The 17934-nt window shown below is 40.9% G+C and overlaps 1 protein-coding gene across 8 annotated transcripts in view; it reads right to left on the bottom strand.

Moving 5' to 3' along the window:
• The window catches only part of AATK (apoptosis associated tyrosine kinase), a 150348-nt gene that overhangs the window by 18313 nt on the left and 114101 nt on the right, over positions 1 to 17934 (bottom strand). For all 8 annotated transcript variants that reach the window (XM_069750785.1, XM_069750782.1, XM_069750783.1 and 5 more), the window contains 5 exons: positions 17724 to 17811; positions 13046 to 13179; positions 6401 to 6485; positions 4534 to 4655; positions 837 to 986 (listed from right to left, as the gene is read on the bottom strand). In XM_069750785.1, coding sequence (XP_069606886.1) covers positions 837 to 986; positions 4534 to 4655; positions 6401 to 6485; positions 13046 to 13179; positions 17724 to 17811 — 579 coding nt within the window. The remainder of the gene's footprint in view (positions 1 to 836; positions 987 to 4533; positions 4656 to 6400; positions 6486 to 13045; positions 13180 to 17723; positions 17812 to 17934) is intronic.

Raw genomic sequence — 17934 nt, 5'->3', positions numbered from 1 at the left:
AGCATACAGCCAAAGCTACCCAGGAGTTCATGAGTGCCAAAAAGTGGAACATTCTGCAATGGCCAAGTCAATCTCCAGATCTAAACCCAATTGAGCATGCATTTCACTTGCTCAAATCCAGACTTAAGACGGAAAGACCCACAAACAAGCAAGACCTGAAGGCTGCGGCTGTAAAGGCCTGGCAAAGCATTAAGAAGGAGGAAACCCAGCGTTTGGTGATGTCCATGGGTTCCAGACTTAAGGCAGTGATTGCCTCCAAAGGATTTGCAACAAAATATTGAAAATAAAAATATTTTGTTTGGGTTATGTTTATTTGTCCAATTACTTTTGACCTCCTAAAATGTGGAGTGTTTGTAAAGAAATGTGTACAATTCCTACATTTTCTATCAGATATTTTTGTTCAACCCTTCAAATTAAACGTTACAATCTGCACTTGAATTCTGTTGTAGAGGTTTCATTTCAAATCCAATGTGGTGGCATGCAGAGCCCAACTCGCGAAAATTGTGTCACTGTCCAAATATTTCTGGCCCTAACTGTATATTATAGACTTTAGAAAAGGAGCAAGTTAAAAGAAGACATAAATGAAAAACAATTGAAAAAAAAAAGTAGACAAAAAGTACACAAAATTGAATAATTAGAATTATCTGTTTTCATTAGCTGATTGTTGGAAGTCCCTCGTGTTAATATAACCTGTCTTCAGGGAACACTTTTAATAAAGGGATTGTCCATAGAGGACAAACCCTTTTGGTTGGCGATGCAAGTGATATGGCCAGATAATGCAAATTCCTTGGTTAGTTCATATGCAAGAACATATATGTAACCCCAGGATATCTTACCAGCGGTCCGAGAGGAGTTGCTTGATTTGGGGCTTGGGTAGTTTAATCTGCTGCTCCTTGATAACATAGCAGAGGACTTGGCGGTCGGAGTACGTGTCATACGGCTGACGTCCCAGCTCGAACAGCTCCCAAAGAGTGACGCCCAGGGACCTTTGTGAGAAAGCATAAGCCTTATAAACCACCGAATGACACAGATCACAAGCACTGACACAGTCATAATGGTATAATCTTTTATCTGTTCTGTACAATGGAGCAGATGGGCTATAATTTCTTAAGGGGTTGCCCAGTAAAAATAAGTAGTAACCTATCTGCAGGGTGTCCGACCCTTGGGACAAATACCGATTGGCAAAATGAGGAATTTTTATCCCCGTTTCGCCCGACCGTTGCTCAGTTTGGAATGAATGAGGCAATGGCTGACTATGCTCACTGCCGTCTCCCCCTTCTACCGACTGATGCAGCCTGCAGTTGAACCTGATGAATCCACTTATTCTATGGATAGGTCATAATTAGTGAGGAGCGAATATACTCGTCACTCGAGATTTCCTGAGCACGCTCGGGTGACCTCCGAGTAAGTTTTAGTGCTCGGAGATTTAGTTTTCCTCACCTCAGCTGAATGATTTACATCTGTTAGCCAGTATGAGTACATGTGGGGGTTGCCTGGTTTCTAGGGAATCCCCACATGTAATCAAGCTGGCTAAGAGATGTAAATCATTCAGCTGAGGTGAGGAAAACTAAATCTCCGAGCAGTAAAAAATACTCGGAGGTCACCCGAGCATGCTCGGGAAATCTCGAGTACCGAGTATATTCGCTCATCACTAGTCATGATTTGTTTTCAAGGGACAAGCGCTTTAGGGTGAGGTGAGATTCAATTGAAAAAACATACAAGCTGCATGGGGTTTATTCCAGATGCCTCCATTGGCATTTCATAACCACCATGTACAATGAAGCAGATGAAGTAGACATTAGTGTATCCCTTGTTAAGGTAGAGTTTGATATGGGGGAAAGGGACACAACCTGCATGTGGCTAATTCCCAATGCTCCCATTTGCATATGATAAGCACTATATATTGTAAAACAGGTGGAGTAGATTTTAGTGTAAAATCACCCAAGCTGCATGTGGTTTATTCCTGATGCGCCCGCCTCCATTTGCATAGCAGGGATGACATTATTAAAGGCTTTCTTTTTTCCCTCACTGGCGCGCTCAGACGGTAAACACGACACTGTGCTCCATTGTTTTAACTTGTTCAGTTATTTGGTGAACTTTGGCTCACTCAGTCTGTAACTTATAATTACCAGCGTACAATGAGTCCCACCCCACCCAGCCTTCACTAGAAGTCAACCTGTGCCTTACTATATGATATCTAAGCATCTCGGTCTATTCATAATAAACCACACATCCCTCTGGGCTGTAAAAAGCTGCTGAGAGAATACGGCCATATTGGTTGGCGTACACTATAATCTTTCAGCATCGGAGGCACCTACAATCAGAGCACTATGTATATGAAGTGTATTTCAGCCCTGTGTGGGGTTGGGGTACCTGCGATTCCCCTTCTAAATTTCAATATCACAGATAAATATATGACCCGTTTAACCATTTGTAGCTTTCAGTCACTTTTCTTTGTCTTGTGCTATTCGTTGAAGTCTTTGCACCAAATTCTTTAAAATGATGCACAAGGTTCATTAATTTTGCCCATATTCAGATATGATCTTTCTTTTTTGCTTTTAACCTTTTTTTTGGTGACCTTTTTGGCATAAAAGGTTGCATGTTCTGCTAAAATATGAATAAAAAGTCCAGATGCAAATAAAATCACTCCGGGGTAGACTTGAGAATATCTGAGCAAAAATCAGCCAAAACATAACCTCAAACCCTACTCGGCTTGGCGAGCATTGAAAGAAAAAGTGAACACATAAAATAGACACAAATTTAAAAAAAAATATAAAATAAAGACCAAATGAAAAACAGGTGAAAAAAAAACAAAAACTAGACTAAAAGAAAAGATGCAAATGCAATAATGAATCGGCCCATGGACTTTTAGAGATGTTTGGAACTCCAAATATTAGGCACCAGCAGAATACAGAGACATATTGGCTATCCTACTCCTGGGACAAGGCTTGGAATTTGGGCCAAATTACAGGGAGGTCAAAAGGGGCAACTATCAAACACTGGCAGAAGCTTCCACCAATTTTCTTTATTTAGCCACTGGATGGCACAGTTATTGGGTCCCGATGAATTTGACCCTATTTGGGTCAAAAAGACAAGGAAATGGTATCGCACATGTTCTACTTTTATTTCTCCTAGGCCCCTATGTAATATCTGTACGAGATCCCCCAATCTTATAATACTGATGTCCTCATATAAGCCCGAGGGATCTTTGGGCCTTGGCATATAAAATCCATACAAGAAAACCTTGTCTATTGTAATTTTTCCTTTCACAAGTAAGAAAATCAAAGCTGATTGGTGGGCATTCGTAATGAATGACGTGTACAGAAAATGTGTCTTTGTTACCCTCGGCAACCTACCGTATATGCTGAGGAAACTGTCTGTGACCACCATTAGAAAATGAAAGCAGCATTGGTTGCTGTGGGCAACACCTTCAAGAGAGCTATAACAACAGAGATCTGTCTGACAAAAGAGTTGTCTGTTGCCCAGAGCAACCAATCAAAATAAGGAAAAACGAAAGCTGAGTCTGTATCGCTAGTTCCCATAGACAAGTAACTATAGAATTGCCTATAGAGAACTAAGGACTTATCTATGGGGTCCGCTGTACAGTAGTGCCATGTAACAGGCGTTATAATGAATACTCACAGGGGGTGGAAAAAAATGCTTGAAAAATACGCCTGTGGAGCTCGCCACGTCTGCATCCATTTGCGGTCATGACTGGCCCAATTTTCAATATGGCCATCTGAACCCACTTTTGTATTTTCGGCGTAAATATCCGGTGCCGGTGTATGAGTGTCCTAATAATTTACATGCTACAGATGTCCTCTACGGACCTGATATACGGGGCAAAGCTAGGACATCGTGTCGTGCAACATCAGGTCACAGCGCAGCATGGTGACATTTCATATAAGGTTTTCCTCTCAAATGGCTGCAAGTTGCACGCGTCTAAGTTGCCGTAAGACTTCGGTGTGTCTGCGATTTATCCGAATTTTATTTTATTTTTACAACAGCTCTAAAATAGTCGCTCAAGTTGCAAAAATGTTTTTGGTCGTGCAACATAGGTTGAATAAAGACCTAGGTCTATCAAGTTCTTACTATCGCGCAGCTTAAATCTATAGGTGGGCTAGAGGCAGATCCCCTCCATATAATATTTATAAGCAGACAATGACGCCAAATATATTTTTATCCCTCTATACGCCCCTTCTATAGATTTAATCGCCTGTTACGTATACGCTGGAACTGGATGACTGGATTAGGGGGTCTATCGTCCGAGTAGATGCATGTTCACTACTCTTTCCTAAACCCACCCTATAATCTCTACTTGTAGTGGGGTGGGGGGTTACGCCACTAAGGTATACATTCACGTTCAGGTTAGTAAGGGTGACATGTCGGGGTCCCACCCGTGTGCCCAACGCAAAGCGTTTGCAAATAAGCGATAATGCAGATGGCACGGAGCGTGATACATCATCGTGGAGGCACGGGGCTCCACCCAAAACCTGCTGCTAGTGACAAGAGACAAACATCGCTGGTTCCTACCAGATGTTACTGGCCTTGGTCTGATCCACGACCAGCAGGTTCCCATGTACTTCATCAATGAGCTCCGGTGCGATCCAGCGCAGCGGAACCCACAGTTGGTCCGACGTCACAAGGTAGTCATCCTGCAAGACACAAACATAGCCAGCCGCTTAGATACACTTTTAAGCTTCCCTGCCACCACTGCCGCTGCTTGTTCTTCTTCTTCTTCCTACTACTCCCCCCTCCTCCTCCTCCTCCCCGAGGATCAGCAGACGTCTGATTCACCCTGACAGAGAGAGAGGTTACACCGAAGTCCCCTCCTACCCTGCTCAGAGATGGGAGAGTGACTACTTCCCCTCCCCTTCCTTAATCTGGGCAGCCTGGTGGTGCTTCTTCTGGCACAAGCTGGGGACAGCTGGCAGCGCGCCAGGGTGTTTGATTACAGAATACAGAATGTGTGGAATATGGTAACAGGAGCGTCTGAGCGGCCGGAAAAAAATGTATATTCTGATGCACCCTTTGGGGAACATTACCCTATAGGTGTGACCAAATCTAGAGAATTGTTGGAGAAGGTGGGTCAGCATCAACCTCAAAGATACCAGTACCTCTTACATGTACAGTAGGGGACTAAAGACGCCATGCTCCAATAAAACTATATTTATATGTCCTTTTGTAGGAAAAAAAAATACTTTCAAGAAAGACAAAAAATGCACACTGAAACCAAAGCTTTAGCTTTTTTTTGTTTGGCAACTGCCATCGTACATGTGTAGAAGAAGTGTGCCATCATTGGATTGAGCTGGCTCAGGAGCTGAGCCTGCTTCATACAGCGTGAGTGCCGGCTGTGAACTCCAGCTAGCTCTGATCACAACGGTTTAACCCCTGAAATGATATGTTGATGCATGACAGATAGTGATGAGCGAGTGAACTCGTTGCTCAGGTGATCTCCGAGCATTTATGACTGCTCGGAGATTTAGTTTTCATCGGGGCAGCTGAATGATTTACAGCTACTAGCCAGCTTGATTACATGTCGGGATTCACTAGCAACCAGGCAACCCCCACATGTACTCATCCTGGCTACTAGCTGTAAATCATTCAGCTGCGGCGATGAAAACTAAATCTCTGAGCAGTCATAAATACTCGGAGGTATGTTATATTTTTTTCAGCTAGAGGAAAAAAAAAATCAATTTGAAAATGTCGCCCGCCGCACCTGCGCAGTAGCTGCTATCGGGGTATGCTGATGTCAATGAAATTGCAAAAAGTATGGTTTTGTTTGTTAGCTTCTATCCCCACAAATATGGATTAACAAGAAAGTTGTATGGACACAAAATGGTACCAATAAAAACTACAGCTTGTACGGCCAAAAAAATAATACAACTAATGTAATCTCTATCGACTGAAAAATAAAAAAAATATGGCTTTCAGAATATGGCGACTGAAGCAATTTTTTTTTTTCGGAGGATTTTATTTTCTCTAAGTATTGTAGTTAAAAAAACAATAGAACAAAGTTATCAGGTCATTTTTGACCGCAAAGTGAATGTTGTGAGAACAGAAATAAAGTACCGGCAGGCAAAATGTCAGCTTTTCTTCAGATCCACACCACTTGGATTTTTTTTGTTTTTCAGTACATGATATAGTAAAGTCAATGGAGTAATTCAGAACTGCAACTTGTCCTGCAAATCATCAGCTCTAATATGGCTATATTGATGGAAAAATAAAAAAACTCTTGGAAAAGTAGGAAACAACGAAAGCTCGAAAACGAAAAATGGCTCAAAAACAGAAACTTTGGTTTCCTGTCTTCACCCCCTGACAAACTGCATCTACCCTGCTCAATAGCGCCCTCTTTTCTGTGTAGGATTGGCAATAATAAATGTGACATTTCAGTACTTACCCGAAACTTAGAATGAGACAGGCCATAATCGCCGATTTTCACAGTCAAGTCAGCCGAGAGGAGACAGTTCCGCAGAGCAAGATCACTACGTATTGGAGAGGAGAGACAGACAGTGAGATAGACACCTGAGAGGCGCCATAAACCGAACGGGAAAATCCACCAAACCCGGGACCATGATGCCATCTGCAAACGGACAACTGGGAGGAGACCCTTTAAATAGCACGCAGGGGTGACAATCAATATGGGCTACAAAATTCCTCACCCCAAGCTTTTTCCTTTTTATGAATATACATACTGTATATACGGTAGAATTACAACCATCAGAGAGCAAAATGAAAAGATGGTGGATTGTTCTGTTCTCAATCGTTCAGGATCCGTGGTGTCATTTCATGGTGCAAGATCATGGAGACTGGGATCCTTCTCGGAGTTTGTTTTCCTCTGCGGCTGCAGTGCTGAGTCAGCATTTGGAGGAGACGGCTCTTGTGAGCTCTTCCTGCATCCTATACTGGTAGCAGTACTCAGAAATCATCATTTATTTTTTATAGATTAGATTGTAATCGTGCATTCTATCTATCTATCTATCTATCTATCTATCTATCTATCTATCTATCTATCTAATATCTATCTATCTAATATCTATCTATCTCATATCTATCTATCTCATATCTATCTATCTCATATCTATCTATCTATCTCATATCTATCTATCTATCTATCTATCTATCTATCTATCTATCTATCTATCTATCCCATCTCTATCTATCTATCTATCTCATATCTATCTATCTCATATCTATCTATATATCTATCTAATATCTATCTAATATCTATCTATCTCATATCTATCTATCTCATATCTATCTATCTATCTCATATCTATCTATCTATCTATCTATCTATCCCATCTCTATCTATCTATCTCATATCTATCTATCTATCTATCTATCCCATCTCTATCTATCTATCTCATATCTATCTATCTCATATCTATCTATCTCATATCTATCTATCTATCTCATATTTATCTATCTCATATCTATCTATCTATCTATCTATCTATCTCATATCTATCTCTCTATCTCATATCTATCTATCTCATTTCTATCTACCTAATATCTATCTCATATCTATCTAATATCTATCTCATATCTATCTAATATCTATCTATCTATCTCATATCTATCTATCTATCTAATATCTATCTCATTTCTATCTACCTAATATCTATCTCATATCTATCTCATATCTATCTAATATCTATCTATCTAATATCTATCCCATATCTATCTATCTATCTATCTATCTATCTATCTATCTATCTATCTATCTATCCCATATCTATCTATCTATCTATCTATCTATCTATCTATCTATCTATCTATCCCATATCTATCTATCTATCTATCTATCTATCTATCTATCTATCTATCTATCTATCTATCTATCGGGAAGAAAATTAGAGCAGCACAAAGAAAGAGTCCGGGTGCAGAGCCCCCCAGGCAAATACCAAACCTCAATTATAAAAATCCAGAAAAATTGGAGGCAGTTCACCGTTTGTAGTGAAGAGGAGCTACTTAATCAGCCCAGAAGGCGACGTTTCGGTCCCAAGAGGAACCTTTCTCAAGAAGTGAACTTGTGAAAGTGCCAGGTATATAAAGAGTATACATGATTATAATCATTTGCATTAATCATCATTTTAAGAGCATGTATTTACATTATAATTGACATGCATAAAGTGCAAACAGTGATACAGGAATTGTTCATCACATGAAGTGCAGTGCATAAATATAGATAGAAAAGGCATTGAAAAATATGCATTTAGACATCAATTAGTAATGATAAAACAGGTGTACAAATAGCTCCTTTTCACTACAAACGGTGTGCTGCCTCCAATTTTTCTGGATTTTTATCTATCTATCCCATATCTATCTACCTATCTATCTATCTATCTATCTATCCCATATCTATCTGTCTATCCCATATCTATCTATCTATCTATCTATCCCATATCTATCTATCTATCTATCTATCTATCTATCTATCTATCTATCTATCTATCTATCTATCCCATATCTATCTATCTATCCCCTATCTATCTATCTATCTATCTATCTATCTATCCCATATCTATCTATCTATCATCTATCTATCTATCTATCTATCTATCTATCTGTCCCATATCTATCTATCTATCCCATATCTATCTATCCCATATCTATCTATCTATCTATCTATCTATCTATCTATCTATCTATCTATCTATCTATCTATCTATCTATCCCCTATCTATCTATCTATCCCCTATCTATCTATCTCCTATCTATCTATCTATCTATCTATCTATCTATCTATCTATCTATCTATCTATCCCATATCTATCTATCTATCCCCTATCTATCTATCTATCTATCTATCTATCTATCTATCTATCTATCTATCTATCCCATATCTATCTATCTATCCCATATCTATCTATCTATCTATCTATCTATCTATCTATCTATCTATCTATCTATCTATCTATCCCATATCTATCCCATATCTATCTATCTATCTATCTATCTATCTATCTATCTATCTCATATCTATCTATCTATCAATCAATCAATCTATCTATCTCATATCTATCTATCTATCAATCAATCAATCTATCTATCTATCTATCTCATATCTATCTATCTATCAATCAATCTATCTATCTCATATCTATCTATCTATCTATCAATCAATCTATCTATCTATCCCATATCTATCTATCTATCTATCTATCTATCTATCTATCTATCTATCTATCTATCTATCTATCTATCCCATATCTATCTATCTATCTATCTATCTATCTCATATCTAATATCAATCTGTCTATCTATCTATCTATCTATCTATCTATTTATTATGGGATAACAACATGGCTCATACTGTTATTATGGGATCACAGTATTCTGTGTACTGTAATATGAGGTCCCTGTGTGGCTAAAACTGTTATGGGGTCACTGTATGGCTGACATTCCTATTATGGGGTCAACGTGTGTTTGACATTATTTATGGGGTCACTCTGACGAGATCACTATATGGCTGGCCACTCTTATGGGTTCACTGTGTGACTGACATTGTTATTACGTGATCACTTTGTGACTGACACTGTTATTGGGTCACTGTGTGGCTGAGCCCTGCTATAGGGTCACTGTACAACTGACATTAATGGGGTCACTGTGTGGCTAAACACTATTATGTGGTCACAGTATGGATGACATTGTTAAGGGGACTCTGTGTGGCTAAACACTGTTATGGGGTCGCAGTACAGATGACACTTGAGGGGTCACTGTATGGTTGAGCACTGTTATGGGGTCATTGTGCGGCTTACACTTATGGGGTCACTGCATGGCTAAGCACTATTATGTTGTCACAGTACGGCTACAATGTTAAGGGGTCACTGTATGGCTGACTACTATTATGGGGTCACTGTGTGACTGACACTGCTATGGGGTCACAGTATGGCTAAACTGTTGAAGGATCACCGTACGGCTGAGCACTGTTATGGGGTCACTGTGTGAGTGACATTGCTATTGGGTCACATTATGGCTGAAATGGTTAAGAAATCACTGCGTAGCTGAGCACTGGTATAGGGTCTCTGTATGGGTGACACTGGCATAGGGTCTATGTACAGCTGACACAGTTATGGGGCATCTATACGGCTGGCACTGTTATGGTGTCTCTATATGACTGACACTGGTATAGGGTCTCTATGGATGACACTGATATGGGGTCTCTGTATGGCTGATACTGGTATAGGGTCTCTATACAGCTGACACTGTTATGGTGTCTCTATATGACTGACACTGGTATAGGGTCTCTATGGATGACACTGATATGGGGTCTCTGTATGGCTGATACTGGTATAGGGTCTCTGTATGGATGACACTGGTATTGGGTCTCTACACAGCTGACACTGTTATGGGGTCTCTATACGGCTGACACTGGTATAGGGTCTCTATGGATGACACTGTTATGGGGTCTCTGTATGGCTGATACTGGTATAGGGTCTGTATGGATGACACTGATATTGGGTCTCTACACAGCTGACACTGTTATGGGGTCTCTATACGGCTGACACTGGTATAGGGTCTCTATGGATGACACTGTTATGGGGTCTCTGTATGGCTAATACTGGTATAGGGTCTCTGTATGGATGACACTGGTATTGGGTCTCTACACAGCTGACACTGTTATGGGGTCTCTATACAGCTGACACTGGTATAGGGTCTGTATGGATGACACTGTTATGGGGTCTCTATACAGCTGACACTGGTATAGGGTCTGTATGGATGACACTGATATTGGGTCTCTACACAGCTGACACTGTTATGGGGTCTCTATACGGCTGACACTGGTATAGGGTCTCTATGGATGACACTGTTATGGGGTCTCTGTATGGCTAATACTGGTATAGGGTCTCTGTATGGATGACACTGTTATGGGGTCTCTATACAGCTGACACTGGTATAGGGTCTGTATGGATGACACTGATATTGGGTCTCTACACAGCTGACACTGTTATGGGGTCTCTATACGGCTGACACTGGTATAGGGTCTCTATGGATGACACTGTTATGGGGTCACTGTATGGCTGACACAGCTATGGGGTCACTGTGGGATATCGGGTTTAAATTTAAGCAACTTAAAGAAGTAGTGAAGACAAAATAGTATTTTTTTTACAAATTGTTGCAGTAGAATTCGGCTCTGTGGCTCTCACAGCGGCTCCTGCCCGCTTGCGTTCACCAATGCGGGGGCAGAAGTGTGCGGCTGAGCCTCTTCCTCGTCAATATAAAGAGGCTTTCTTTTTTTCTATAATAATATTTACTATTGTTCACTTTTTACTCATCTCACTACTGCAATAATGTCAATGTTTTGCTTCCTCTGCGGTTGCTATGGTACCAACCACATAGTCCTGTCTATGGATTTCCTGTCAGGTGACCTCTACTTATAAGAACACGCGAGTGGAGGTCACATGACAGGAAGTCCAGACACGGCAGAATTAGGGAACTGATGTCTGTGTTACCCAGGAGAAATATGGAAACCTTTTAATATAGAAACATTATTAGAACTTACTCCCATATGTACTTATGTCAAAACATTATAGCCCAGAGCTGAATTCACAATTCTGTTGGTTTTGTTGGAAACAGTCAACAATCCTGTGGTCAGACACACTTCCCACAGTTGGGCAGTTAGTATCTCCTACATCATCTCTGTAGAAGAAGGGAATTCTTAAAGATTTCAGCTCTGAAGGCTGCAGAATTGTGAATGCAGCTCTGAAGTTTATTTTTATGTAAACATAAACTATATGTAAATTATTAAATGGTGAAATGAGAAATGATTTCTTCTTAGATCATGATTTTACTTACACCAGGAAGGACTGGGCATTTAGACTGTAGGGCACTGCCCATGGGCCAATGTCTAACAGGGGCCTATGACCTTGAAGGTCAAGGTATTCTTGGTGCTGTAAGGCTATGTGCACACGTAGGAAAAGAGGTGCAGAATTTTCTGCACAAAATCCGCATCTCCTGGCAGAATCCGCAGCTGCGGATTTGCCGCGGTTTTTCTGCAGATTTTGTGCGGCTTTTCTGCGGATTTTGCCACTGCATATTTTTATTATGGAGGGGTGCAGAAACGCTGCAGGTCTGCACTAAAGAAGTGACATGCACTTCTTGGAAATCCGCAGCAATTCCGCACTGATTTTTCCGCACAGCTTTTTTTTTTTTTTTACCATTGAATAACATTGTACTGTAAATCACAGTGCGGATCTGCAGCGTTTCTGTGCGGAAAAATCCGCTGCGGATCCGCAGCAAATCCGCATCGTGTGCACATATAGTGGAAGTGATTTGGGAAGACTATGGATGCCTCAGTACGGCTGTATGAACCCTATACTAGGAATCTCCGACAACCCATTTCAGGACGGTAATGCGTTATAGTTGTCAGCTGACCTCTATGGTCAGAATAAATGGCTTTCCCAGGTTTTCATGAATACAACTTGTATAATAAGCATTTATAACACTTATGTATCAAACTGCTCACCATTTTAAAGATCTCTGTTTGCTGTCAGGGCAACGTTCTTCTTTTATATCCAGAAGCTGAAAACCTGTACAGACTTAATATTTGTTACAGCTGAGGGTTTGCTGCAGTAGCGGACTGTCTGTACAGTCTCTGGGTGTAAGCGACTGTTCACTGACAGCAAGCAGAGTGCTAAAAAAATTGTTGGGGAATTGATACGGAAATCATATTAGAAGGTTGAAGAACGTTCCATGGAGATCACAAAAAAAAGCAACAAGTACTGGAACGTGCACACGTGTAGCGGAGGGAAGACAAATGATAAGCGTCACCAGGCGCTGCCGTCCGAGAGACCAGGAGCAGTGAGTGCCGCCTGCAACAAAATCACTGATGCTGGAGCCTGCATGTCCCACTCATTCAGCATCAGGATATTGTTCCAGGGGACAAACCAAGAAGCGTCCAGAGATGCCCAAGAGAAAGTTCTGGGTTTACGGGAGTGGAGAGGATAGGAGGGCGACACAGCACGGTGAAATGCATTGAGCTCCCACCTAACCTACATCTCGGGATCATTCACAGCAAGCAGAGACGTTGTCTTCTGACCTGTGGGTGTAGTTATTCTTGTGCAGGTGAAGGATCCCGCAGCAAACTTCACAGCCCATCCGCTGCAGGGTCAGTGGGTCAGGCGACGTGGACTCGGTGGCTGCACAGCTCTGGAGATAGCCCTTCAGATCCCCCTAGAGGTTACATACAACTGAAAATGACAATCCAGCATCCACTAATTCAGAACGTTTGATAATCCAGCTGTTATCAGGGATATCTTCAGGGGTTTATGGACAACAGTGGCTTCTTGTCCACTCCAGCATAGAACATGCCCCAAAACACAAAAGGGAGAAACTGCAGCTGCGCCTCCCTCCTCTCCATCCACCCACCCACCATTTTTATCCTATTTAGATTTTAACACCAGATGGATTTTAGATAAATAATATGGACTACAGGTCCTTCTCAAAAAATTAGCATATAGTGTTAAATTTCATTATTTACCATAATGTAATGATTACAATTAAACTTTCATATATTATAGATTCATTATCCACCAACTGAAATTTGTCAGGTCTTTTATTGTTTTAATACTGATGATTTTGGCATACAACTCCTGATAACCCAAAAAACCTGTCTCAATAAATTAGCATATTTCACCCATCCAATCAAATAAAAGTGTTTTTTAATAACAAACAAAAAACCATCAAATAATAATGTTCAGTTATGCACTCAATATTTGGTCGGGAATCCTTTGGCAGAAATGACTGCTTCAATGCGGCGTGGCATGGAGGCAATCAGCCTGTGACACTGCTGAGATGTTATGGAGGCCCAGGATGCTTCAATAGCGGCCTTAAGCTCATCCAGAGTGTTGGGTCTTGCGTCTCTCAACTTTCTCTTCACAATATCCCACAGATTCTCTATGGGGTTCAGGTCAGGAGAGTTGGCAGGCCAATTGAGCACAGTAATACCATGGTCAGTAAACCATTTACCAGTGGTTTTGGCACTGTGAGCAGGTGCCAGGTCGTGCTGAAAAATGAAATCTTCATCTCCATAAAGCATTTCAGCCGATGGAAGCATGAAGTGCTCCAAAATCTCCTGATAGCTAGCTGCATTGACCCTGCCCTTGATGAACCACAGTGGACCAACACCAGCAGCTGACATGGCACCCCACACCATCACTGACTGTGGGTACTTGACACTGGACTTCAGGCATTTTGGCATTTCCTTCTCCCCAGTCTTCCTCCAGACTCTGGCACCTTGATTTCCGAATGACATGCAAAATTTGCTTTCATCAGAAAAAAGTACTTGGGACCACTTAGCAACAGTCCAGTGCTGCTTCTCTGTAGCCCAGGTCAGGCGCCTCTGCCGCTGTTTATGGTTCAAAAGTGGCTTTACCTGGGGAATGCGGCACCTGTAGCCCATTTCCTGCACACGCCTGTGCACGGTGGCTCTGGATGTTTCCACACCAGACTCAGTCCACTGCTTCCTCAGGTTCCCCAAGGTCTGGAATCGGTCCTTCTCCACAATCTTCCTCAGGGTCCGGTCTCCTCTTCTCGTTGTACAGCGTTTTCTGCCACATTGTTTCCTTCCAACAGACTTACCATTGAGGTGCCTTGATACAGCACTCTGGGAACAGCCTATTTGTTAAGAAATTTCTTTCTGGGTCTTACCCTCTTGCTTGAGGGTGTCAATGATGGCCTTCTTGACATCTGTCAGGTCGCTAGTCTTACCCATGATGGGGGTTTTGAGTAATGAACCAGGCAGGGAGTTTATAAAAGCCTCAGGTATCTTTTGCATGTGTTTAGAGTTAATTAGTTGATTCAGAAGATTAGGGTAATAGGTCGTTTAGAGAACCTTTTCTTGATATGCTAATTTATTGAGACAGGTTTTTTGGGTTATCAGGAGTTGTATGCCAAAATCATCAGTATTAAAACAATAAAAGACCTGACAAATTTCAGTTGGTGGATAATGAATCTATAATATATGAAAGTTTAATTGTAATCATTACATTATGGTAAATAATGAAATTTAACACTATATGCTAATTTTTTGAGAAGGACCTGTATAAGATAGATAAAGATTCTTTATTTTGCCCCATAATCTCAAGGGCATGGTGTTTTGTTTTTTTTAGATTTCTTCAAGTGATGGAAAACTTCAGTGGTGTCTTCCTCCTCTCTCCCTACCCACATTTTATCCTATTTAGATTTTAATACCAGATAGATTTTAGATCAATAATACGGAATAGATATGGAAATTTCTTATTTTTCTCCACAATCTGAAGGACGTTGTTTTTTTTTAACAACTAATGTACGAGAATTTTTATTGTTTTTTTTTCAGTACAACTTTTCTGGTTCTATATGTACACACACACACACACACACACACAAACACACATATATATATATATATATATATATATATATATATATCTATATATATATATATAGATATATATATATATATCTATATATATATATATATACAGTGGGGCAAAAAAGTATTTAGTCAGTCAGCAATAGTGCAAGTTCCACCACTTAAAAAGATGAGAGGCGTCTGTAATTTACATCATAGGTAGACCTCAACTATGGGAGACAAACTGAGAAAAAAAAATCCAGAAAATCACATTGTCTGTTTTTTTAACATTTTATTTGCATATTATGGTGGAAAATAAGTATTTGGTCAGAAACAAAATTTCATCTCAATACTTTGTAATATATCCTTTGTTGGCAATGACAGAGGTCAAACGTTTTCTATAAGTCTTCACAAGGTTGCCACACACTGTTGTTGGTATGTTGGCCCATTCCTCCATGCAGATCTCCTCTAGAGCAGTGATGTTTTTGGCTTTTCGCTTGGCAACACGGACTTTCAACTCCCTTCAAAGGTTTTCTATAGGGTTGAGATCTGGAGACTGGCTAGGCCACTCCAGGACCTTGAAATGCTTCTTACAAAGCCACTCTTTCGTTGCCCTGGCGGTGTGCTTTGGATCATTGTCATGTTGAAAGACCCAGCCACGTTTCATCTTCAATGCCCTTGCTGATGGAAGGAGGTTTGCACTCAAAATCTCACGATACATGGCCCCATTCATTCTTTCATGTACCCGGATCAGTCGTCCTGGCCCCTTTGCAGAGAAACAGCCCCAAAGCATGATTTTTCCACCACCATGCTTTACAGTAGGTATGGTGTTTGATGGATGCAACTCAGTATTCTTTTTCCTCCAAACACGACAAGTTGTGTTTCTACCAAACAGTTCCAGTTTGGTTTCATCAGACCATAGGACATTATCCCCAAACTCCTCTGGATCATCCAAATGCTCTCTAGCAAACTTCAGACGGGCCCGGACATGTACTGGCTTAAGCAGTGGCACACGTCTGGCACTGCAGGATCTGAGTCCATGGTGGCATAGTGTGTTGCTTATGGTAGGCCTTGTTACATTGGTCCCAGCTCTCTGCAGTTCATTCACTAGGTCCCCCCGCGTGGTTCTGGGATTTTTGCTCACCGTTCTTGTGATCATTCTGACCCCACGGGGTGGGATTTTGCGTGGAGCCCCAGATCGAGGGAGATTATCAGTGGTCTTGTATGTCTTCCATTTTCTAATTATTGCTCCCACTGTTGATTTCTTCACTCCAAGCTGGTTGGCTATTGCAGATTCAGTCTTCCCAGCCTCGTGCAGGGCTACAATTTTGTTTCTGGTGTCATTTGACAGCTCTTTGGACTTCACCATAGTGGGGTTTTGAGTCAGACTGTTTGAGGGTGTGCACAGGTGTCTTTTTATACTGATAACAAATTTAAACAGGTGCCATTACTACAGGTAATGAGTGGAGGAAAGAGGAGACTCTTAAAGAAGAAGTTACAGGTCTGTGAGAGCCAGAAATCTTGATTGTTTGTTTCTGACCAAATACTTATTTTCCACCATAATATGTAAATAAAATGTTAAAAAACAGACAATGTGATTTTCTGGATTTTTTTTTTCTCAGTTTGTCTCCCATAGTTGAGGTCTACCTATGATGTAAATTACAGACGCCTCTCATCTTTTTAAGTGGTGGAACTTGCACTATTGCTGACTGACTAAATACTTTTTTGCCCCACTGTATATATGTTAAAAAAAACTTACTTTACGGTAGTCAATGTCTGTGCAATGTGATATTTTCCTAATTTGTACTATTACCGGCGCAGAAATTTTTTTTTTTCTTTTTGACGTCTCTTGATATTAGGTTTTATTCTCGGGTTGTAGTAATCTTCTTTTTGACACATTCAGCGTAGACTTAAAAAAAAAATATCACAATCCGAAAAAGCAGCTGCAAATATTGCACTGATAATAACTTACCTCCCCTTGAATCTAAAGTGATAATCTGCAGCTTCCTCTCCCTCCTCTCCCCTCCTGTCTATTATTTCCCGTTTTACACTAGATGGACTGTTGGAGAAACTGAAGAAGATGGGAATCTACATGAAGACCATTTTCGTGTAAGGATTATCACTGCAGTCTGATGTTCGTTCGGATCGTAGTGACACCCTGCCTGGAAGTAGCACGCCGCGAGATGCGCCTTTAATTATACAGAGACTTAATGTGCAGTAATAAGACACGTGTTTAAATTAGTTTGGTGTTAATTGTTTGGTGTGAAAAACATCAGTTCGCCCGGCACGCCCTGACTCGCTGCGCTGTGTAAGTAACCTACATTCTGGGTTTCATAAGACACCAGCAGTGCGTCATCCCATGTCAGCATTTATCCAAGGCACTCACCAGCGGGCAGAACTCCATGACCAGCAAATAAGGGGTGATCTCCGCCCACTGCGCCAGACACTGAAGAAGGTTGGGGTGTTGCAAAACCCTGAGGAGAAAGAAAACATGAACCTCAAGTGATGCAAGGTGTATAGGAACAATCAAAGCGATGTAAAAAATTACCAAAAGAGTGCCACTTTTGAATGTGGTAGTATCTGGTACTGCAGCTTAG

This window comes from Ranitomeya imitator, chromosome 2 (assembly GCF_032444005.1).
Source record: "Ranitomeya imitator isolate aRanImi1 chromosome 2, aRanImi1.pri, whole genome shotgun sequence".
Classification (NCBI taxonomy): domain Eukaryota; kingdom Metazoa; phylum Chordata; class Amphibia; order Anura; family Dendrobatidae; genus Ranitomeya; species Ranitomeya imitator.
Note: the sequence above shows the minus strand (reverse complement) of the source record. Positions and strands in the feature narration are given on the sequence as shown.